General features: G+C 40.7%; 1 protein-coding gene across 3 annotated transcripts in view; it reads right to left on the bottom strand.

Annotated features, from left to right (window-relative positions):
* Nucleotides 1-10,102: 10,102 nt before the first annotated feature.
* LOC124363249 (motile sperm domain-containing protein 1-like) overlaps nucleotides 10,103-25,926 on the bottom strand; it is a 30,784-nt gene continuing 14,960 nt past the window's right edge. Inside the window, exons 5-7 of one of the 3 annotated variants that reach the window (XM_046818428.1) lie at nucleotides 24,701-24,879; nucleotides 22,816-23,071; nucleotides 10,103-10,294 (exon numbers count right to left, since the gene is read on the bottom strand). In XM_046818428.1, the coding sequence (XP_046674384.1) occupies nucleotides 10,260-10,294; nucleotides 22,816-23,071; nucleotides 24,701-24,879 (470 nt within the window). In that variant the 3' untranslated portion in view covers nucleotides 10,103-10,259. Of the gene's footprint in view, nucleotides 10,295-11,696; nucleotides 11,901-11,942; nucleotides 12,016-22,815; nucleotides 23,072-24,700; nucleotides 24,880-25,926 lie in introns of those variants that run through there. The other 2 variants (XM_046818430.1, XM_046818429.1) reach the window with 2 other exon arrangements.

Here is a 25,926-nt window from a genome sequence, read left to right as displayed (position 1 = left end):
GAGCAAGTATTAAGTATGCAGTTCTTTTTTTTTTTAGGGAGAGGAAGGAAAATGCATTTACGCACACAGGTGGCCAGCTGTAGTGTGGGACTCTCACAAGGTGGTAAACTACCCACTAAAAACCTCCTCTATACTTCAGGATCCCAACCCGGAAACTGTTTGTCACATTACTTCAGGTTAGGTCTGAATTTTTACCTAAGCACTCAGGGCTCGCGCCTATCCAGCCATCAGAAAGTCAAAGGTCTAAACCGCATTTAGGTCTAGATCTATCTTTTTAGCGCGGAGAATACCCTGGACAAAATGAGACACACAGTTCCAGTTGTCCTGACCCTCCAGCATCCACTTGACAGACAGAGTCCACCGAAAAAACACCCAGAGTGCGTGTTGCCTCAAGGCGGGGCCTTTCCCAATGTGGGCAGCGGAAGAATGTATGCTCCGCATCATCGGGAACACCCGGGCAATAAATGCAGTCCGGTGAACCGGTCTTTCGCATCAAGAAAAGGTAGGACTGGAAAATATCCATGACCGGTGAGAAACTGGGTGAGGTAATAGTCCACCTCACCATGTCGCCCGTTTCACCCAGAGCTGGACCATCGGTATCAGCCGTGCTGTCCAACGTCCTCGGGTCTCTTGATCCCACAACTCCTGCCATTGCCGGTAGGTGCGGGTGCGCTCTTCTGATGTGGCACGTTCCTTGCCGATCTCGCCTTTTCGCTGGTATATTGCTTTCCTCTCCTCAGCCAGAATGTTTTGACCGGGATGACTCCAGCAATCACCAGGACGGCAGGCTCAGAAACTGTTACGATATGCTGATGCGACTCTGAGAGCTGCTTGTCGCTGCACCCGAGCAAGCCGCATCCGATACACCTCCTTATTTAATGCATCTGCCCACACCTCAGCTCCGTACAGGAGGACGGACTGGACTGCAGACATGAGGAGCCGTCTTCGGCTAGACCTGGGACCACCGACGTTGGCCATTAGCCTACTAAGGGATTGCACTACCTTAGCGGCCTTGTCCGCTCAGTACGGAAAATTTGGTCTCTCCAGGTCAGCTTATTGTCCACCATAACCCCAAGGTACTTGGCGGCACGAGTAGATTGGGACAGTCACCCCACCCACGCGAAGTGGAACGACAGTGTCAATCCTTTCTTAGTCAAGATTACAATCTCTGTCTTAGCCAAAAGCAAGAGATAGCCCGTGATCCTCCATCCCAGTTGTTCACGACGCGCATGACTTGGTTCAGCTTCAGCTGGGCCAGCTCAACGTTGCGTGCGGCAATCAGTGGCTGCGACGTCATCGGCGCGTACCCCAACTAAAACTGTCTCATCCGGCATCTCGGACCTCAGAAGGCTGTCATAGGAAGACATTCCAGAGATCCGGACCCAGGATTGAGCCCTGCGCGGCGCCGGAGGTCACATTCATTGTCCGCGTCCCTTCTTTAGTGTCGTATATAAGGAGTCGGGCTCGAAGATAGTCTTCGATGAGCCTGAGCAGGTACGCTGGGATGCGAAAGGTGTTCCGCAATGCATCTAACATATCAGCCCATCTCGCCGAATTGAAAGCATTCTTGACATCAAGCGTAACAAGAAGCACAACCTCGACGAGAGTACCGACTATGACTCTCAGCCATCTGAACTGCTCTCCGGACCTCTTCAATTGCGTCAATGGTTGACCGCCCCTTCCTGAAGCCGTACTGGTGGGGGCACAAATCCCCGACAGCTTCACGGCTAATGTCAGTCGGAGCGGATCAACTTCTCAAAAAGTTTCCCTGCTGTGTCCAACATACACAAAAGGCCTGTAGGACGAAGGCAGGTCAGGGTCACCTTTCCCCTTGCTAATTAGTACAAGCCTGGCTCTTTTTCCACCGGGACGGGAACACCGCTTCAGAAAGGCAGGCATTATACATTTTTAAAAGAATCCTTGGATTGACTTGGAAAACTTGTTTAAGAGCTTCACTCGGAATCCCATCTGGACCAGGAGCCTTGTTGTTTTCAGGGAGAGGACAGCCGTCTCCAGCTCCTCATTACTGAAAAGTGGGATGTCTCCACCCTATCGAATATGACTTCTTGCCTCGGCGGATGAGTTGGAAACAGGGATCTGGACAACCTTCTCCATGGTGGGCGCCGTCCATGACGGATGGAGGTGATCGTGCGCCAATCTTTCGGGTTACAATCTTGTACCCAGACCCCATGGATCGGAATCGACGTCCTCCCTGAGTTTTCCGCCAGCAGTCATGCTTGCTCCGGTTGATAGCCCGACGGAGAGTCTTTCTTACAGCCTTATAGGCCTCCGTCTTACGACCTCGGTCTGCGGGATTTCTAGCTCTCATGGCAACTCTTCTGGTTCTTAAACAGGCTCTACGGAGGATCCGCAATCTCGTCTGTCCACCAATAAACGGGTTGCTTGTTGCACCTTATTCTCCTGCGCGGCATGGACTTATCGCAGGCCGAGGTTATTAGTCCCATCACTGACGAAACCAATGTCTCGGTGCAAGCCCCACCGTGCACCGCAGGTTCCCGCGTTGTTGCCCGTAAGATGACATCGGTGAACTTTCCCGCGTCCAGCTTCTTAGTATTCCACTGGAGCGGTACTTCTCGAGGTGCAGAGGTTCTTCGCAGGCCGTCCGTTACATCAAACAAGATATACTGATGATCACTGGCAGTGTAATCATCAAGCACCATTCCAGTGTGAGATCCGCGGCAAGAGTGACTCAGACGCAAGGGTTATGTCGGGGATCGTGCCTCTTTGCCCGGGGCGCTGGAAAGTAGGCGTATTGCCCTCGTTGATAACAACGAGTCCAGCCCTGGCAGCAAAGTCCAGGATGTACTTCCCCCGGGGAATTAGTGAGAGACATTCCCCACTCGACAGCCCTTGCGTTTGAAGTCCCCACCAACGATGACATGTCCACTGGTACCCAATCACGCTCTCTTCCAAGCAGTCGATCTTATCGCGGAAGTCCTGGATGGCCTCGTTGGGGGTGAGGTAGCAACTAAAAATTGTAACGTCCCTACACCTTGCCCAGACGAATCCTCGGCATTGTCCATGGCTCCGCATCAAAAACTTCTTGTGGATTCCGCACCCAGAAAGCAGCAGTATGGAGTGTGTCGGGAAACCACACCGAAGGGTCCCTAATTCGATACTGCTCGCTCACTAAGAGCGCGTCGGCACATTGTTCTTGGGCCAGCCGGTCAAGCAGACTATCAGCTGTCCTGGATCTCTCTAGATTGCACTGGAGGAGCCGAATTACTGAGCTTTCCCCTTTGCCCGTTCAAGTGCGGCCTTAAACACACCGCACCGTCCTGAGCCGGTATGTGCTCCAGGGCGTTACCCTTACTGCCAGCTTCTTTATTACAAATGAAACAGGAGTTCTGGTTACAATCCTGCCTCTTATGTCCGATCTGACCACACTGAAAAACAGTGATTGGTGCGGTCAGGCCCTTACAGGCTCGAGAGGAGTGGCCGAACCCAAGGCAGCGGAAGCACCGTGGGACGACAACTCTTCGTTTAACCCGGCCACTCACCCAGCCAACTCGCAGATGTTGGAGAGCCAACAGCTTATTGGCGTGTCTCTCGCCTAATTCGGCGGACCGCCATTCGCTGCTGGCTGCGGTTCGGCTTTGTGAGCCATACTTTAAATGTAGATTCTTTTAATTCGGGAATAGCCCGCTTTATAGCCTCTGTTACCTCGCTATCATTGGTGAGTCCGTCAAGGTCACGAATTTCAATTCGATACCTTTGGGTTGAGTGACCGCACGGACCCCTTGTCTCCGAGTGCTTTTTTTAAGCTCTCAGCAAAAGCGGCTTTATCTTTCGACTTCCCCAGCTCGAGCAATACATCCCCGTTTTGGGTCCGTCGAATTGCCTTAATGACAGTCTCTGACTCTGGCTTGGCTTTCGCCCGGAGTTCCCCCAAGACTTCTGCAAACGATCGCCCCCCGGAGGGCCTTGATCAATATTGCTTCCAACCTAGGCCTACTCGGTTGTGTTTTAGCGCCGCGGGGTTTCTTGACGCTGCCCTGGCCGGAGTAGACTTAGTCACTTTTGGCGTCTTTCCGTCACCTAATTTCTTTGTAGCGACCCTCCGCCCGCTTCTTCTGCCTCTTCTCCCTTCTCGTCAACTTTTTCTCCCACTGCCTCTCAAATGACTGTTGGACATCACCCTCCTCGTAAGTAGTACGCGGGCTATCAGTTGGGTGTTGCTCAGGGGGGCTTATCCTGTATTCGGTGGAATTTTTGGACACCACAGGGGAAGTCTGCGTTGCCGTCGCTATCACCACAGGTGTCGCATCGGGGCTAGAAGGTAATGAGGTTCTTACCTTCCGCTTTTTGTTAGCATTGCCAGCCTTTGGAGAAGCTAAGGTATACTCTTGGGCTCTTGCCTTGTGCCTGATCTTTCGGCATTGCATTTACTGTGTGACCAACAAATCCTTAATCTTTGGCAGGCCATCTTTGATGGTACGGTGTAACGTTAGGCTGCTGCCTAACAGCTGTCTCCATCTTCTTGATAAAAACTTCGATCTCTAAAAGGTGCTTTTCCTCCTCCTTTTCGGCATCAGCTTGTTGCTGCTGCAACAGGCCTAGCTCGAAAGTTGTAGAAAGAGTACTTAAGGTGTTATTTTTCTCAACCATTTGGGGGATTTGGGATCTGGGTCCTTGGGCACCCCAGTAGTTTTAACTGCACCTTCTCCCTGCATTTCGGGGATGTGAAAACATACCGGAGGGGGTGATGTCTTCATTCCCGTTCCAGGCACCTTCGGTGTTGCTTCGGCCTTGCCACTCACTTTCGTTGCCGAGGCTTCCGCTAATGGGGGACTACTGCCTTAGGCGGCGTCCTAGCTATCTTGGAGCTTCGAGTGAAAAGGTTTGAAGCTCTTCTCCGCTTTTGATTTTCAGTTGTGTTTTTTTGTGATAAAGAGTCCATTGGGTGTTCAGAACCAGCGCATCGTGCGGCAAGGGACGGCCCGGAATAGCCAGGAGCGGGTATACCCTCGGAAACAATGTCCCTACCCCAGTTACCTTGAGGCCTGGCCTCCGTTTTTCCCAGCACCGGAAACCAGAACGTGCTGGGGGTCGCCCGTGGCAGTGCAGAGTCCGACCTCTGCACTCATGCCGCACTCCCCGACCACGGCCCGAAGGGGCTGGCCCCTGACGCACACTGGGTATTAAATCCTATCGGCGGTCGAGTCACACGCAGCCCCTGCAACACAACAGTGCTACGGGCTCAGCCACTCCCTGGCCTCCCAATGTGCGCCGGTCAGAAAGAAGAAGAAAGAAAAGACATCCAAAGAGGGGTCGAAAAATAAGGGTTAGGCAAGGATTGCTGGAAAGAGGAAAGGCTGTGAGCACGAAGACGCTCACAGTTGGCTCAGGTAACCCCGGGGTCGCCAGCTCCCTCTCCAGAGAGGAAAGCCTCCCGTGTAGCAGAAAGGTTCGACTACCCTGAGGGAAGTATGCAGTTCTTGGCCACTACTGTAATGCAGATATCAAAGACAAAGTTACTATCTAACTTTTACTAATTTAAGACTGTTATTAAACCCCTCTTAGTTGTCTTTTGATCAAAGGAGGCTTCTCAGACCTGTGTACATTGTGTACCATGTGATTCAACGGATATCTGTTGTTTATTTTCATTCCTTAACAAGTTGATTGCGGCTGACGCCTGTCCTTACAGCACACACTCTCAGTGTGAGTTGTTATCACTCAGTATAGAGCTGCAGTGAGGGTTAAATGCCAATTAACAAATATCCGTTGATTAGGATCTCCTGCTTAATCTCATTTGTTATAATACGTAAACAATGAAGTATCAATGTGATTCATATACCATTGGAAAGGTACAGAGATCATGAACACAGAACTAATTTCTTTATTGTTCTATGACAGCAGAGTAATTTTAGAATGACGTTGTTGTTTTCGTCTTTGCAGAAAATATATTTCCACTAACTTTTTGATGTTTTATAACAAAATAATATATATATATATATATATATATATATATATATATATATATATATATACTAAATAATATATATATATATATACTAAATTTATGACCTTTAGATTATTATAAAACAAACAAAAAATTATTAGAATAACTGTTTTTATCTGGTAATCACCTCTCTTTTTAGAAACGTATTATACAAATTTTGATGTCTGCTAAGCAAAAAAATAAAAAGTCAAGAAATTTCAGAGGTTCAACAGTTTCAATCTCCACTTCAGGGAAACCACTTCAATCTTTAAACTCCAAATCTAAAATGGATGAAGACATTAAAATATTTTTCAGTCACTATCAAAATTATCGTAGCAGGTGATCTGAATATTGATGTTTTAGTGTTAGATAGCAAACATAGATTATTGAAACAGATGTTAAAAAGTCATAATATGAGGTACCTTGTCAACTTCCCAACAAGAGTTACAGAAAACTCAGAGACAGCAATAGATAACTTTTTGATTAAAAATATAAAATTATCTAACTTAGATGTAGAAGGCCTAATTACTTATTTATCTGATCATGATGGTCAGCTACTAAATTTAAAGTGTAAACATGCAGTGAAAACTGTAAATTTGCCAATAAAAAAAAGTAGTATGCAAATTCTCACCCGAAAACATTAATTTTTTTTCACAATTACTTTCTAAAAAATCGTGGTCCGATGTCTACAACTCTAGAGTAGAAACAAAATATGACGTTTTTTCAAAATTTTCGTTTTCTATTTTGATCAGGCTTTTCCCAAAATATTGGTTACAAAAAGAAATAAAAAATGTACATGGATTCCTAAAGTTTTAAAAGATAAACAAAAACATATTATCCAATTAACAAAGGAATATCGAAATAAAAGAAGTATTAGTTTAAAAACATATTTAGATCAGGAAAAGACTATTTACAAAAAAGAATTAAATAAAGCTAAAAACAAATATTTCCAAAAAAAATTGAAAACTCCGACAACATTCAAAAAACTGTCTGGAGTATAATTAACTCTGAAGTTGGGGAAAATGAAGGAAAACCACTTAAAAATATAATTTTAAAACAAGATTCAGAAATAGTTGTAGACCCTAAAAAAATTGCAAATATGTGTAATGATTATTTTAGTACAATTGTTACAGATTTGAATGTAAATAGTAATAATCAAAATGGGGAGATTGATGTGGAAACTGATTTTATTGATGCAGTGTTTGCAAAACCAAAGTTTGAACTGAAACCGATTAATGAAAAGGAGGTGGAAAAAATCATACAGTCTTTAAAAAATAAACACTCTAGTGGGCATGATGAAATTCTTGTGACGGTAATAAAAGCTGTGAAAACCAGCATCAGTAAAATTTTGTGTCACCTAATAAATTCTTCATTTGTATCAGGCATTTTTCCAAACAAATTAAACAGCTTAAAAACAGCTTAAAATTAAACAAATTAAAACAGCAAAAATAATCCCTTTACATAAAAAAAATGACCCTGAAAATATATCAAACTATCGCCCAGTATCTGTTCTCCCTTCAATTTCTAAAGTATATGAAAAATCAGTCCATTTACAATTATCTGAATTTTTGGAAAAATTTAATATTTTAGATGATAATCAGCATGGATTCCGGAATGGAAGATCGGTTGTGAGCGCCGCTGTTTCTTTTATTGAATCTGTTATTGAGTCCGTTGACAAAGGAAAATATACAGCTGGTATATGTATGGACCTTTCCAAAGCATTCGACAGTGTAAAACATAGTAAATTATTAGAAAAACTTCATGTCATTGGAATATCTAAAAGGGCTCTTAATTGGTTTTCTTCTTATTTGACAAATAGATCTCAATCTGGAAATTACCCATTTGACAAATCATAACAGAATTATCAAATCATCATCAGCTCATCAGCCAATTAAGTTTGGGGTGCCCCAAGGTTCAATCTTAGGGCCTCTGCTTTTTTTGTGTTATCTTAGGGGTATAGAAGATACCTTAACCTATAGGCAAAATTCAAAACTATGTCTTTATGCTGATGATTCTAATTTGATCATGTCATCTAATTCTCCAGAAGAAACAGAAATCTTAACATTTGTGGAATTGAATAATATTGGAAACTATTTTCACAATCACAACTTATTGTTAAATTCACAGAAAACCAAATTTATAAATTTTAAAACAGCACGGAACAAAATCACAACAGAACCAATAATAACTTATAACTAATTTAACATTGAAAAGGAAAATCAAATTAACTTTTTAGATTTAACAGTTGATGAGAATTTAGATTGGGGATGAACATGTACAGAAAATTTTAATTAAAATTAATTCCGGAATCTTTGCATTATCAAAAATGTCCTTTTATTGTAATTTGGAAACCTTAAAAAGTATATATTTTGCCCATGTTCACTCCCACCTTTTATTCGGTATAGCGTTATATGGATCAACAAAAAAATTAAATATGGATAATATTATGAAGCAACAAAAAAGGGCCATTAGAATTATGCTTAAGCTGAAACGTGATGATTCAGCCAGAGAACATTTTAAAAAATTAAAAATTTTTACAGTTTTTGGTCAATATATATTTGAAACAATTCTTATTGCCAAAAAACAAGAACTAGAGGCAAAATCAATACCATTATCCCACTCTTATAATTTTAGGAGGAGAAATGAGGTAGTTCAGCCTCACAGGTTAAAATTTTTCGAGAAAAAGCCCTCATATGCAGGTAACACATTTTTAAAATGTGTTCCTGAGAATATTAAAAAAGAGAATGATTGGTCAAAATTTAAGAAAATGCTCAAAGAATATATAATAAATTTAGCAGTTTATTCATTAGATGAGTTTTCCACCTCCCATAGTTAGCTGTAGTTACACAACATTTCTGTATGTAGTATGTATTATTTTTTGTTTTAAGTTTATATTTTATTTTGACACTATTCACTGTACCACCAATGTACATGATTCACGAATAAAGATGTTTGACTATTGACTATTGACTATCAATTATTTGAAGATTGTTTAAAATGTCATTTCTGAAGAATACACCATTGTGTCCCTGTTTCTTCAAAATTAAATTGCCTATATCTAGAGAAGATGGAGGAATACCAACACTTCCTTCTATATGTATTCTTCAAAGTTTAATATATGTCTAAGGAAAATATACACTTATTCAACGTGAGAGGCCGAATTCACAGTTACACCACAAGACAAAGAGACCCGGATTGATATACTAAATCCCAGGAAATATATATATGTGCTGGGGTAAAACTCTTTAATAAACTGCATCTCATTACTAGGGTTACTACTTGTAACCATTAAACAAATTTATATCAAGGTGACTCAAACAAACCGTTTTTTACTTTATTGAGAAAATACTATCCTGTAATATCAATAGCTTACAATTTTAGGATTCTGATGTGTACTGTAAGTATTACAATTTTATCTGTTTTTATCTTATAATCTTTGCAGTTACCATAGTTTTTATTTATAGTTAGGCCTATGTTTACAATCTTAGTATTAATAGCTCCTTGGACTTTGTTGATGCATTACATATGTAGGACGACAATAAAATATTCTTGATTCTCAAGCATTGTTTGTTATCTGTTGATCACAGTAGGTCTAATCTTGCCTATTGTAGAGGAAAGGTGTACTTTTTATAAGGGTATAGTTTTAATTAGTTGTTTGTTCATTTTCAGAAATAAAAACACTTTAAAAACAATATATAAAAGTCACAGGACCTAGACTGAACTGGTGAAAGTAAGCAAAGAAGCAACCCACCGTCTCGGACTGTATGGTCAGGCAGGCAGGCACCCTAAACCCAAGCTCTTAAACCGAAAACGTTTGTTTCTATAACCTGAGTTTTGTAGATCGCAACTCAGAAAGCGAGCCTACATTTTAGGCCAAGAATTAAGTATACAATATTTATAGTTTTTCATGAGCCAAAGTTATTTTTTATATTGAAAACATACTAAAGATTATAAGTTCCCAATCATAAAAGTTTTATTCTACGAGATCTATTGACATTCAGTAAGACAAAACTTTGGAGCAAATAGTTACAAAAAAGTTTTAGAATGATCATAAAATCTTCAATTTGTCACACCTAAGTACACATATGAGAAGCTATTTAAGAGATGAAATTCAGGAAGTTAAAAGAAACACATTTTAAAAACGTTATCAGGCAGTTTAATAAAAAAATTACACAACTGTACATAGAAATGAAATCAAAATATGTCCCAAATCAATTGAATAGGAGATCAGAAGCGAGTTTTTTGCAGTTATATACACCGATGTACATAAAGCTGCTTTGTACATGACAAGTATTGTTCAGTTGGGCCTCAGAATAACCATCGACACCAGTCCTATAACAAATCAAAAACAGGAATCAGGAAGCAAGTAATTGTTGGCAGTTATATACACTGACGTACATGACGAGTATTGTTCAGTTCGGCCTCAGAATAACCATCGACACCAGTCCTATAACAAATCAAAAACAGGAATCAGGAAGCAAGTAATTGTTGGCAGTTATATACACAGACGTACATGATAAGTATTGTTCAGTTGGGCATCAGAATCACCATTGACACTAGTCATAGAACAAATCAACAACAGGAATCAGGAAGCAAGTAATTGTTGGCAGTTATATACACAGACGTACATGACAAGTATTGTTCAGTTGGGCCTCAGAATTGCCATTGACACTAGTCCTATAACAAATCAACAACAGGAATCAGGAAGCAAGTAATTGTTGGCAGTTATATACACAGACGTACATGACCAGTATTGTTCAGTTGGGCCTCAGAATTGCCATTGACACTAGTCCTATAACAAATCAACAATAGGAATCAGGAAGCAAGTAATTGTTGGCAGTTATATACACAGACGTACATGATAAGTATTGTTCAGTTGGGCATCAGAATTGCCATTGACACTAGTCCTAGAACAAATCAACAACATGAATCAGGAAGCAAGTAATTGTTGGCAGTTATATACAGACGTACATGATAAGTATTGTTCAGTTGGGCCTCAGAATTGCCATTGACACTAGTCCTATAACAAATCAACAACAGGAATCAGGAAGCAAGTAATTGTTGGCAGTTATATACACAGACGTACATGATAAGTATTGTTCAGTTGGGCTTCAGAATCACCATTGACACTAGTCCTATAACAAATCAACAACAGGAATCAGGAAGCAAGTAATTGTTGGCAGTTATATACACAGACGTACATGACAAGTATTGTTCAGTTGGGCCTCAGAATTGCCATTGACTAGTCCTATAACAAATCAACAACATGAATCAGGAAGCAAGTAATTGTTGGCAGTTACATACACAGACGTACATGACAAGTATTGTTCAGTTGGGCCTCAGAATTGCCATTGACACTAGTCCTATAACAAATCAACAACAGCAATCAGGAAGCAAGTAATTGTTGGCAGTTATATACACAGACGTACATGTTAAGTATTGTTCAGTTGGGCATCAGAATCACCATTGACACTAGTCCTATAACAAATCAACAACAGGAATCAGGAAGCAAGTAATTGTTGGCAGTTATATACACAGACGTACATGACAAGTATTGTTCAGTTGGGCCTCAGAATTGCCATTGACACTAGTCCTATAACAAATTAACAACAGGAATCAGGAAGCAAGTAATTGTTGGCAGTTATATACACAGACGTACATGACAAGTATTGTTCAGCTGGGCATCAGAATCACCATTGACATTAGTCCTATAACAAATCAACAACATGAATCAGGAAGCAAGTAATTGTTGGCAGTTATATACACAGACGTACATGACAAGTATTGTTCAGTTGGGCCTCAGAATCACCATTGACACTAGTCCTAGAACAAATCAACAACAGGAATCAGGAAGCAAGTAATTGTTGGCAGTTATATACACAGACGTACATGACAAGTATTGATCAGTTGGGCCTCAGAATAACCATCGACACCAGTCCTATAACAAATCAAAAACAGGAATCAGGAAGCAAGTAATTATTGGCAGTTATATACACTGACGTACATGACGAGTATTGTTCAGTTCGGCCTCAGAATAACCATCGACACCAGTCCTATAACAAATCAAAAACAGGAATCAGGAAGCAAGTAATTGTTGGCAGTTATATACACAGACGTACATGATAAGTATTGTTCAGTTGGGCATCAGAATCACCATTGACACTAGTCATAGAACAAATCAACAACAGGAATCAGGAAGCAAGTAATTGTTGGCAGTTATATACACAGACGTACATGACAAGTATTGTTCAGTTGGGCCTCAGAATTGCCATTGACACTAGTCCTATAACAAATCAACAACAGGAATCAGGAAGCAAGTAATTGTTGGCAGTTATATACACAGACGTACATGACCAGTATTGTTCAGTTGGGCCTCAGAATTGCCATTGACACTAGTCCTATAACAAATCAACAATAGGAATCAGGAAGCAAGTAATTGTTGGCAGTTATATACACAGACGTACATGATAAGTATTGTTCAGTTGGGCATCAGAATTGCCATTGACACTAGTCCTAGAACAAATCAACAACATAAATCAGGAAGCAAGTAATTGTTGGCAGTTATATACACAGACGTACATGATAAGTATTGTTCAGTTGGGCCTCAGAATTGCCATTGACACTAGTCCTATAACAAATCAACAACAGGAATCAGGAAGCAAGTAATTGTTGGCAGTTATATACACAGACGTACATGATAAGTATTGTTCAGTTGGGCTTCAGAATCACCATTGACACTAGTCCTATAACAAATCAACAACAGGAATCAGGAAGCAAGTAATTGTTGGCAGTTATATACACAGACGTACATGACAAGTATTGTTCAGTTGGGCCTCAGAATTGCCATTGACTAGTCCTATAACAAATCAACAACATGAATCAGGAAGCAAGTAATTGTTGGCAGTTACATACACAGACGTACATGACAAGTATTGTTCAGTTGGGCCTCAGAATTGCCATTGACACTAGTCCTATAACAAATCAACAACAGCAATCAGGAAGCAAGTAATTGTTGGCAGTTATATACACAGACGTACATGTTAAGTATTGTTCAGTTGGGCATCAGAATCACCATTGACACTAGTCCTATAACAAATCAACAACAGGAATCAGGAAGCAAGTAATTGTTGGCAGTTATATACACAGACGTACATGACAAGTATTGTTCAGTTGGGCCTCAGAATTGCCATTGACACTAGTCCTATAACAAATTAACAACAGGAATCAGGAAGCAAGTAATTGTTGGCAGTTATATACACAGACGTACATGACAAGTATTGTTCAGTTGGGCATCAGAATCACCATTGACATTAGTCCTATAACAAATCAACAACATGAATCAGGAAGCAAGTAATTGTTGGCAGTTATATACACAGACGTACATGACAAGTATTGTTCAGTTGGGCCTCAGAATCACCATTGACACTAGTCCTAGAACAAATCAACAACAGGAATCAGGAAGCAAGTAATTGTTGGCAGTTATATACACAGACGTACATGACAAGTATTGTTCAGTCGGGCCTCAGAATTGCCATTGACACTAGTCCTATAACAAATCAACAATAGGAATCAGGAAGCAAGTAATTGTTGGCAGTTATATACACAGACGTACATGACAAGTATTGTTCAGTTGGGCCTCAGAATTGCCATTGACACTAGTCCTATAACAAATCAACAACAGGAATCAGGAAGCAAGTAATTGTAGGCAGTTATATACACAGACGTACATGACCAGTATAGTTCAGTTGGGCCTCAGAATTGCCATTGACACTAGTCCTATAACAAATCAACAATAGGAATCAGGAAGCAAGTAATTGTTGGCAGTTATATACACAGACGTACATGATAAGTATTGTTCAGTTGGGCATCAGAATTGCCATTGACACTAGTCCTAGAACAAATCAACAACATGAATCAGGAAGCAAGTAATTGTTGGCAGTTATATACAGACGTACATGATAAGTATTGTTCAGTTGGGCTTCAAAATCACCATTGACACTAGTCCTATAACAAATCAACAACAGGAATCAGGAAGCAAGTAATTGTTGGCAGTTATATACACAGACGTACATGACAAGTATTGTTCAGTTGGGCCTCAGAATTGCCATTAACTAGTCCTATAACAAATCAACAACATGAATCAGGAAGCAAGTAATTGTTGGCAGTTATATACACAGACGTACATGACAAGTATTGTTCATTTGGGCCTCAGAATTGCCATTGACACTAGTCCTATAACAAATCAACAACAGCAATCAGGAAGCAAGTAATTGTTGGCAGTTATATACACAGACGTACATGATAAGTATTGTTCAGTTGGGCATCAGAATCACCATTGACACTAGTCCTATAACAAATCAACAACAGGAATCAGGAAGCAAGTAATTGTTGGCAGTTATATACACAGACGTACATGACAAGTATTGTTCAGTTGGGCCTCAGAATCACCATTGACACTAGTCCTAGAACAAATCAACAACAGGAATCAGGAAGCAAGTAATTGTTGGCAGTTATATACACAGACGTACATGACAAGTATATTGTTCAGTTGGGCCTCAGAATTGCCATTGACTAGTCCTATAACAAATCAACAACATGAATCAGGAAGCAAGTAATTGTTGGCAGTTATATACACAGACGTACATGACAAAGTATTGTTCATTTTGGGCCTCAGAATCACCATTGACACTAGTCCTATAACAAATCAACAACAGGAATTCAGGAAGCAAGTAATTGTTGGCAGTTACATACACAGACGTACATGACAAGTATTGTTCAGTTGGGCCTCAGAATCACCATTGACACTAGTCCTATAACAAATCAACAACAGGAATCAGGAAGCAAGTAATTGTTGGCAGTTATATACACAGACGTACATGACAAGTATTGTTCAGTTGGGCCTCAGAATCACCATTGACACTAGTCCTAGAACAAATCAACAACAGGAATCAGGAAGCAAGTAATTGTTGGCAGTTATATACACAGACGTACATGACAAGTATTGTTTCAGTTGGGCTCAGAATTGCCATTGACACTAGTCCTATAACAAATCAACGACAGGAATTAGGAAGCAAGTAATTGTTGGCAGTTATATACACAGACGTACATGACCAGTATAGTTCAGTTGGGGCCTCAGAATTGCCATTGACACTAGTCCTATAACAAATCAACAATAGGAATCAGAAGCAAGTAATTGTTGGCAGTTATATACACAGACGTACATGATAAGTATTGTTCAGTTGGGCATCAGAATTGCCATTGACACTAGTCCTAGAACAAATCAACAACATGAATCAGGAAGCAAGTAATTGTTGGCAGTTATATACACAGACGTACATGACAAGTATTGTTCAGTTGGGCCTCAGAATTGCCATTGACACTATAACAAATCAACAACAGGAATCAGGAAGCAAGTAATTGTTGGCAGTTATATACACAGACGTACATGACAAGTATTGTTCAGTGGGCATCAGAATCACCATTGACATTAGTCCTATAACAAATCAACAACATGAATCAGGAAGCAAGTAAATGTGTTGGCAGTTATATACACAGACGTACATGACAAGTATTGTTCAGTTGGGCCTCAGAATCACCATTGACACTAGTCCTAGAACAAATCAACAACAGGAATCAGGAAGCAAGTAATTGTTGGCAGTTATATACACAGACGTACATGACAAGTATTGTTCAAGTTTGGGCCTCAGAATTGCCATTGACACTAGTCCCTATAACAAATCAACAACAGGAATCAGGAAGCAAGTAATTGTTGGCAGTTATATACACAGACGTACATGACCAGTATAGTTCAGTTGGGCCTCAGAATTGCCATTGACACTAGTCCTATAACAAATCAACAATAGGAATCAGGAAGCAAGTAATTGTTTGGCAGTTATATACACAGACGTACATGATAAGTATTGTTCAGTTGGGCATCAGAATTTGCCATTGACACTAGTCCTAGAACAAATCAACAACATGAATCAGGAAGCAAGTAATGGTTGGCAGTTATATACACAGACGTACAATGACAAGTATTGTTCAGTTGGGCCTCAGAATCACCATTGACACTAGTCCTAGAACAAATCAACAACAGGAATCAGGAAGCAAGTAATTGTTGGCAGTTATATACACAGACGTACATGACAAGTATTGTTCAGTTGGGCCTCAGAATTGCCATTGACTAGTCCTATAACAAATCAACAACATGAATCAGGAAGCAAGTAATTGTTGGGCAGTTTATATACACAGACGTACATGACAAGTATTGTTCAGTTGGGCCTCAGAATCACCACTGACACTAGTCCTATAAACAAATCAACAACAGGAATCAGGAAGCAAGTAATTGTTGGCAGTTTTTACATACACAGACGTACATGACAAGTATTGTTCAGTTGGGCCTCAGAATCACCATTGACACTAGTCCTAGAACAAATCAACAACAGGAATCAGGAAGCAAGTAATTGTTGGCAGTTATATACACAGACGTACATGACAAGTATTGTTCAGTTGGGCCTCAGAATTGCCATTGACACTAGTCCTATAACAAATCAACAACAGGAATCAGGAAGCAAGTAATTGTTGGCAGTTATATACACAGACGTACATGATAAGTATTGTTCAGTTGGGCATCAGAATCACCATTGACACTAGTCCTAAAACAAATCAACAACATGAATCAGGAAGCAAGTAATTGTTGGCAGTTATATACACAGACGTACATGATAAGTATTGTTCAGTTGGGCTTCAAAATCACCATTGACACTAGTCCTATAACAAATCAACAACAGGAATCAGGAAGCAAGTAATTGTTGGCAGTTATATACACAGACGTACATGACAAGTATTGTTCAGTTGGGCCTCAGAATTGCCATTGACACTAGTCCTATAACAAATCAACAACAGGAATCAGGAAGCAAGTAATTGTTGGCAGTTATATACACAGACGTACATGATAAGTATTGTTCAGTTGGGCATCAGAATTGCACCATTGACACTAGTCCTAGAACAAATCAACAACATGAATCAGGAAGCAAGTAATTGTTGGCAGTTATATACACAGACGTACATGACAAGTATTGTTCAGTTGGGCCTCAGAATTGCCATTGACACTAGTCCTATAACAAATCAACAACAGGAATCAGGAAGCAAGTAATTGTTGGCAGTTATATACACAGACGTACATGATAAGTATTGTTCAGTTGGGCTTCAGAATCACCATTGACACTAGTCCTATAACAAATCAACAACAGGAATCAGGAAGCAAGTAATTGTTGGCAGTTATATACACAGACGTACATGACAAGTATTGTTCAGTTGGGCCTCAGAATTGCCATTGACACTAGTCCTATAACAAATCAACAACAGGAATCAGGAAGCAAGTAATTGTTGGCAGTTATATACACAGACGTACATGATAAGTATTGTTCAGTTGGGCTTCAAAATCACCATTGACACTAGTCCTATAACAAATCAACAACAGGAATCAGGAAGCAAGTAATTGTTGGCAGTTATATACACAGACGTACATGACAAGTATTGTTCAGTTGGGCCTCAGAATTGCCATTAACTAGTCCTATAACAAATCAACAACATGAATCAGGAAGCAAGTAATTGTTGGCAGTTATATACACAGACGTACATGACAAGTATTGTTCAGTTGGGCCTCAGAATTGCCATTGACACTAGTCCTATAACAAATCAACAACAGCAATCAGGAAGCAAGTAATTGTTGGCAGTTATATACACAGACGTATATGATAAGTATTGTTCAGTTGGGCATCAGAATCACCATTGACACTAGTCCTATAACAAATCAACAACAGAAATCAGGAAGCAAGTAATTGTTGGCAGTTATATATACAGACGTACATGACAAGTATTGTTCAGTTGGGCCTCAGAATCACCATTGACACTAGTCCTAGAACAAATCAACAACAGGAATCAGGAAGCAAGTAATTGTTGGCAGTTATATACACAGACGTACATGACAAGTATTGTTCAGTTGGGCCTCAGAATTGCCATTGACTAGTCCTATAACAAATCAACAACATGAATCAGGAAGCAAGTAATTGTTGGCAGTTATATACACAGACGTACATGACAAGTATTGTTCAGTTGGGCCTCAGAATCACCATTGACACTAGTCCTATAACAAATCAACAACAGGAATCAGGAAGCAAGTAATTGTTGGCAGTTATATACACAGACGTACATGATAAGTATTGTTCAGTTGGGCTTCAAAATCACCATTGACACTAGTCCTATAACAAATCAACAACAGGAATCAGGAAGCAAGTAATTGTTGGCAGTTATATACACAGACGTACATGACAAGTATTGTTCAGTTGGGCCTCAGAATTGCCATTAACTAGTCCTATAACAAATCAACAACATGAATCAGGAAGCAAGTAATTGTTGGCAGTTATATACACGGACGTACATGACAAGTATTGTTCAGTTGGGCCTCAGAATTGCCATTGACACTAGTCCTATAACAAATCAACAACAGCAATCAGGAAGCAAGTAATTGTTGGCAGTTATATACACAGACGTACATGACAAGTATTGTTCAGTTGGGCCTCAGAATCACCATTGACACTAGTCCTAGAACAAATCAACAACAGGAATCAGGAAGCAAGTAATTGTTGGCAGTTATATACACAGACGTACATGAACAAGTATTGTTCAAGTTGGGCCTCAGAATTGCCATTGACACTAGTCCTATAACAAATCAACAACAGGAATTCAGGAAGCAAGTAATTGTTGGCAGTTATATACACAGACGTACATGACCAGTATAGTTCAGTTGGGCCTCAGAATTAGCCAATTGTCACTAGTCCTATAACAAATCAACAATAGGAATCAGGAAGCAAGTAATTGTTGGCAGTTATATACACAGACGTACATGATAAGTATTGTTCAGTTGGGCATCAGAATTGCCATTGACACTAGTCCTAGAACAAATCAACAACATGAAACAGGAAGCAAGTAATTGTTGGCAGTTATATACACAGACGTACATGACAAGTATTGTTCAGTTTGGGCCTCAGAATTGCCATTGACACTAGTAGTCCTATAACAAATCAACAACAGGAATCAGGAAGCAAGTAATTGTTGGCAGTTATATACAGACGTACATGATAAGTCTTGTTCAGTTGGGCCTCAGAATTGCCATTGACACTAGTCCTATAACAAATCAACAACAGGAATCAGGAAGCAAGTAATTGTTGGCAGTTATATACAACAGACGTACATGACAAGTATTGTTCAGTTGGGCATCAGAATCACCATTGACATTAGTCCTATAACAAATCAACAACATGAATCAGGAAGCAAGTAATTGTTGGCAGTTATATACACAGACATACATGACAAGTATTGTTCAATTGGGCCTCAGAATCACTATTGACACTAGTCCCTAGAACAAATCAACAACAGGAATCAGGAAGCAAGTAATTGTTGGCAGTTATATACACAGACGTACATGACAAGTATTGTTCAGTTGGGCCTCAGAATTGCCATTGACACTAGTCCTATAACAAAACAACAACAGGAATCAGGAAGCAAGTAATTGTTGGCAGTTATATACACAGACGTACATGACCAGTATAGTTCAGTTGGGCCTCAGAATTGCCATTGACACTAGTCCTATAACAAATCAACAATAGGAATCAGGAAGCAAGTAATTGTTGGCAGTTATATACACAGACGTACATGATAAGTATTGTTCAGATTGGGCATCAGAATTGCCATTGACCACTAGTCCTATAACAAATCAACAACATGAATCAGGAAGCAAGTAATTGTTGGCAGTTATATACACAGACGTACATGACAAGTATTGTTCAGTTGGGGCCTCAGAATTGCCATTGACACTAGTCCTATAACAAATCAACAACAGCAATCAGGAAGCAAGTAATTGTTGGCAGTTATATACACAGACGTACATGATAAGTATTGTTCAGTTGGGGCATCAGAATCACCATTGACACTAGTCCTATAACAAATCAACAACAGGAATCAGGAAGCAAGTAATTGTTGGCAGTTACATACACAGACGTACATGACAAGTATTGTTCAGTTGGGCCTCAGAATCACCATTTACACTAGTCCTAGAACAAATCAACAACAGGAATCAGGAAGCAAGTAATTGTTGGCAGTTATATACACAGACGTACATGACAAGTATTGTTCAGTTGGGCCTCAGAATTGCCATTGACACTAGTCCTATAACAAATCAACAACAGTAATCAGGAAGCAAGTAATTGTTGGCAGTTATATACACAGACGTACATGATAAGTATTGTTCAGTTGGGCATCAGAATCACCATTGTCACTAGTCCTAGAACAAATCAACAACATGAATCAGGAAGCAAGAAAATGTTGGCAGTTATATACACAGACGTACATGCCAAGTATTGTTCAGTTGGGCCTCAGAATCACCATTTACACTAGTCCTAGAACAAATCAACAACAGGAATCAGGAAGCAAGTAAATTGTTGGCAGTTATATACACAGACGTACATGACAAGTATTGTTCAGTTTGGGCCTCAGAATTGCCATTGACACTAGTCCTATAACAAATCAACAACAGGAATCAGGAAGCAAGTAATTGTTGGCAGTTATATACACTGACGTACATGATAAGTATTGTTCAGTTTGGGCATCAGAATCACCATTGTCACTAGTCCTAGAACAAATCAACAACATGAATCAGGAAGCAAGAAAAATGGTTTGGCAGTTATATACACAGACGTACATGCCAAGTATTGTTCAGTTGGGCCTCAGAATCACCATTGACACTAGTCCTATAACAAATCAACAACAGGAATCAGGAAGCAAGTAATTGTTGGCAGTTATATACACAGACGTACATGATAAGTATTGTTCAGTTGAGGCTACAGAATCACCATTGACACTAGTCCTATAACAAATCAACAACAGGAATCAGGAAGCAAGTAATTGTTTGCAGTTATATACACAGACGTACATGACAAGTATTGTTCAGTTGGGCCTCAGAATCACCATTGACACTAGTCCTAGAACAAATAAACAACAGGAATCAGGAAGCAAGTAATTGTTGGCAGTTACATACACAGACGTACATGACAAGTATTGTTCAGTTGGGCCTCAGAATCACCATTGACACTAGTCCCTAGAACAAAAATCAACAACAGGAATCAGGAAGCAAGTAATTGTTGGCAGTTATATACACAGACGTACATGACAAGTATTGTTCAGTTGGGCCTCAGAATCACCATTGACACTAGTCCTATAACAAATCAACAACAGGAATCAGGAAGCAAGTAATTGTTGGCAGTTATATACACAGACGTACATGACAAGTATTGTTCAGTTGGGCCTCAGAATTGCCATTGACACTAGTCCTATAACAAATCAACAACAGGAATCAGGAAGCAAGTAATTGTTGGCAGTTATATACACAGACGTACATGACAAGTATTGTTCAGTTGGGCCTCAGAATCGCCATTGACACCAGTCTTATAACAAATCAACAACAGGATTTAGGAAGCAAGTAATTGTTGGCAGTTATATACACAGACGTACATGACAAGTATTGTTCAGTTGGGCATCAGAATCACCATTGACACTAGTCCTATAACAAAATCAACAACAGGAATTAGGAAGCAAGTAATTGTTGGCAGTTATATACACAGACGTACATGACAAGTATTGTTCAGTTGGGCCTCAGAATCGCCATTGACACCAGTCCTATAACAAATCAACAACAGGAATTAGGAAGCAAGTAATTGTTGGCAGTTATATACACAGACGTACATGACAAGTATTGTTCAGTTGGGCATCAGAATCACCATTGACACTAGTCCTATAACAAATCAACAACAGGAATTAGGAAGCAAGTAATTGTTGGCAGTTATATACACAGACGTACATGACAAGTATTGTTCAGTTGGGCCTCAGAATCGCCATTGACACCAGTCTTATAACAAATCAACAACAGGATTTAGGAAGCAAGTAATTGTTGGCAGTTATATACACAGACGTACATGACAAGTATTGTTCAGTTGGGCATCAGAATCACCATTGACACTAGTCCTATAACAAATCAACAACAACAGATCAGGAAGCAAGCAAATTGTTGGCAAACAAATTTTAATTAAGGCAGTTACTTAATTTATTTTTTATTGTTCTCCTTAACTATCTGAAAAAATATGTATAATAGTATGGCTCTACACATAAAGCAGCAATGGTGGAAAGGGCTGATTCAATATGATTGTTGAATTTTGCTCCAGTTCACCTTCCTCTGACGTGCAACACTGGACTGCTTATTCTTAGTCTGGGTGTCTCTGATGTTGAAGCAAAGCACGCGTTTTAGTTTTGAGCTTTTTTTGTTTTTCGTTGCAGTCTATTTTTGGATCCATTCAGACACAAACGACTCAGATGTGTTCAGGTGTCAAGTCTGCAACAGCAACAGATCTCAGATGATGCACGTAAGAGGAAGGTGAACTGGAGCTAAACTCAATAGTAGTACAGCTCTAGAGAACTAGAGCAAAATGTAATCAGCACAAGGAAAAATTTTATGAGCTCTCCAATTAAAAACGTGCTATTTTCAAACTGCCAACATCAATCTTATTACTGGACATTTTTCACTCACTACCAAGAATGAATATGTTCAGAAACATGAACAAAAGAGACATGACAAAATTAAATAAATAAACCATTTTTCGGGAACGATATGCAACTTTACAAATAATTTGTTGATTGCCATAAACAATGCTGGTAACATCAATAACACCAATTTTTTTAAATAAAACAACTACTATATGTTTATAGTTTATATACATAATCTACCACTACAGAAAGCTTACCCAGCACATACGACACAACCAGTTTGAGATTGACAGTAACCCTCCATGAGAGAACGCTCTCTTCACCCTCAGATGGCATGAACAGAACAGCGATACACACAGCAGCCACGAACAGCAATAACAGTTGATTGGGTCCAGATGATGCCGCTAGAACAGACACAAACAGTTTGAGATTGACAGTAACCCTCCATGAGAGAACGCTCTCTTCACCCTCAGATGGCATGAACAGAACAGCGATACACACAGCAGCCACGAACAGCAATAAGTTTTTTTTTTTTTTTTTTTTTCCTTCTGAGGGAAGAGGACACTTTGACCCCGCACTTAGTCCTAAAAGGACCTTTGCGCCTCCCTTACTTTTATTTGTGCCCTCAAAAACCGAGGCTTTTGCAAAAACCAATCAGATTTAAGGGCTCCTGTTCTCTGATGTCCTTGGGGCTGAGGAGATATGCTCCCAAGTATCTTTTCCTAGTCTCTACGATGGCAGGACAATCCAACCAAATGTGCTCTGCTGACTCTTCCTCCTCTCCACAGAGTCTGCATTCGCTGCTCCGACTAAGGCCTACCTTCAAAAGGTGCTTCCTCAGAGGGCCATGTCCTGTCAACATTCCTAATATCAGTCTTATATCCTCCTTATTCTGGTCTAGGAGAGCTGTCCACCCTTTTGCATAAGGAGAGATAAACATTTTGGATATTCTTAAACCCGAGGCTCTGCTCCAATTCTTGTATCTTGTCCTCTTTTCCCAATCTTTAACCAGAGCTTTAATGCTGGAGAAGGATATTCCACAACCTGGCTCAGGCCCCACCAAAGTGGATTCTGCTCCCTTTTTGGCGAGGATGTCCGCTTTTTCGTTCCCATGAATTCCTTCATGACCCGGCACCCATCCGAGTGTTACTCTGTTATTTGTTGCTAGCTCTGCTAGGGCATTCCTGCATTCCCAGACCGCTTTCGAATCAATCGAACAGGTATCCAGTGCCTTCAGTGCAGCCTGACTATCAGAGAGTATAAGGTATGATAATCATTTTGTCCCCAACTGTGTGAGTCTTCTAGAACATGAATCTATTGCCATGACCTCCGCCTGAAAAACTGAGGCATGTCTTCCTAGGGGCACAGCCATGTCAACTCCAGGTCCATGTATTCCATATCCTGCCCTTGAGTCTAGGAGTGAACCATCGGTGTAAAACTTCAGGACTCCTTTTTTAGGGTAGGCCTCCCTTTTAATCCATTCCTCCCTACTTCCGATAGAGACCGTGTATGGTTTTTCAAAGGAGTATTTCTTAACCATAGTATCAGATACTTTGGTTAGCATTTCAGCCTCAGGGAAATTTTCCAATATCTTCATGTGGCCTTCTAGGGAGGTAGCAATTATTACCTTTGTTCCTAGAAGCTTCATTGCGCTCATCGCAGCTGTTCTCATCACCTTCCTGGCCAAGAGGAGTATAACCCAGAACCGCTTCCATTGCTAGTGTTGGGCAGGAGCTCATTGCTCCCATGATGCTTAAACAAGCTAACCTCTGAAGACTCTGTAGCCTTTTTGCAGCTGTTGTTTGTTCGACCTTCGGCCACCACACTAAAGCAGCATATGTGACCATTGGTTTTACTATGGTTTCGTAAATCCAAGATATCATTTTGGGTTTAAGTCCCCATTTAAATCCAAAGAGTCTCTTACAGGCCCCAAGGGCCATTATTGCTTTGGATGTCTTGTTTCTAATATGGGAGTTCCAAGTGAGCTTCTCATCCAGGATTAAACCCAGATATTTCACTTCTTTTGTTTGGTTAATGCTGATTCCCTCCAGGACCGGTTTAGCTAGCTGGAATTTCCTTTTCCTGGTAAAGGTAATCATATTAGTTTTTGATGGGTTGATCCGCAGACCTTCCCCATGACACCAGCAATAACAGTTGATTGGGTCCAGATGATGCCACTAGAACAGACACAAACAGTTTGAGATTGACAGTAACCCTCCATGAGAGAACGCTCTCTTCACCCTCAGATGGCATGAACAGAACAGCGATACACACAGCAGCCACGAACAGCAATAACAGTTGATTGGGTCCAGATGATGCCGCTAGAACAGACACAAACAGTTTGAGATTGACAGCAACCCGTTATGAGAGAACATTTTTTTCACTTTAGACGGCATAAACAAGATAGCGATACACATGGCAGCCAAAGCCATAAAAATAGTTTATACCTCCACTAATAGTACTATACACAAAAAAAAATTGTAATTCATATTATAAGATAAAGAGGCTCACCAGGTACGAGAACGTTCCAGGGACCCAGTGGCTGAGGAAGACAAGTATGATGATACAACTCACCAGGTCTATCACCGAGACTGTTCTGCTGCAGAGGGCGATTGGAGGATGGAGAGGCAGGGTCTAAAACTCTTGGTCAGGAGTTGAGCGCCCAAGCTCACCAGATACGAGAGTGGTCATCAGGTTCCAGGGACCCAGTGGCTGAGGAAGACAAGTATGATGATACAACTTACCAGGTCAATCACCGAGACTGTTCTGCTGCAGAGGGCGGTTGGAGGATGGAGAGGCATGGTATCAAACTCTTGGTGAGGAGTTGAGCACTCAGGCTCCCCAGGTACAAGAGTGGTCATCAGGTTTCAGCGACCCAGTGGCTGAGGAAGACAAGTATGATGATACAACTCACCAGGTTAATCACTGAGACTGTTCTGCTGCAGAGGGCGGTTGGAGGATGGAGAGGCAGGTTCTCAAACTCTTGGTCAGGAGTTGAGCGCTCAGGCTCCCCAGCTACGAGAGTGGTTATCAGGTTCCAGGGACCCCGTTGGTTAGGAAGACAAGTATGATGATACAACTTACCAGGTCAATCACCGAGACTGTTCTGCTGCAGAGGGGGGTTGGAGGATGGAGAGGTAGGGTCTAAAACTCTTGGTCAGGAGTTGAGCGCCCAAGCTCACCAGGTACGAGAGTGGTCATCAGGTTCCAGGGACCCAGTGGCTGAGGAAGACAAGTATGATGATACAACCTACCAGGTCAATCACCGAGACTGTTCTGCTGCAGAGGGCGGTTGGAGGATGGAGAGGCATGATGTCAAACTCTTGGTCAGGAGTTGAGCGCTCAGGCTCTCCAGGTACGAGAGTGGT

Source organism: Homalodisca vitripennis, chromosome 5 (genome assembly GCF_021130785.1).
Source record: "Homalodisca vitripennis isolate AUS2020 chromosome 5, UT_GWSS_2.1, whole genome shotgun sequence".
NCBI classification, from domain to species: domain Eukaryota; kingdom Metazoa; phylum Arthropoda; class Insecta; order Hemiptera; family Cicadellidae; genus Homalodisca; species Homalodisca vitripennis.
The sequence above is the reverse complement of the archived record's forward strand: the minus strand, read 5'-3'. Positions and strand labels throughout refer to the sequence as shown.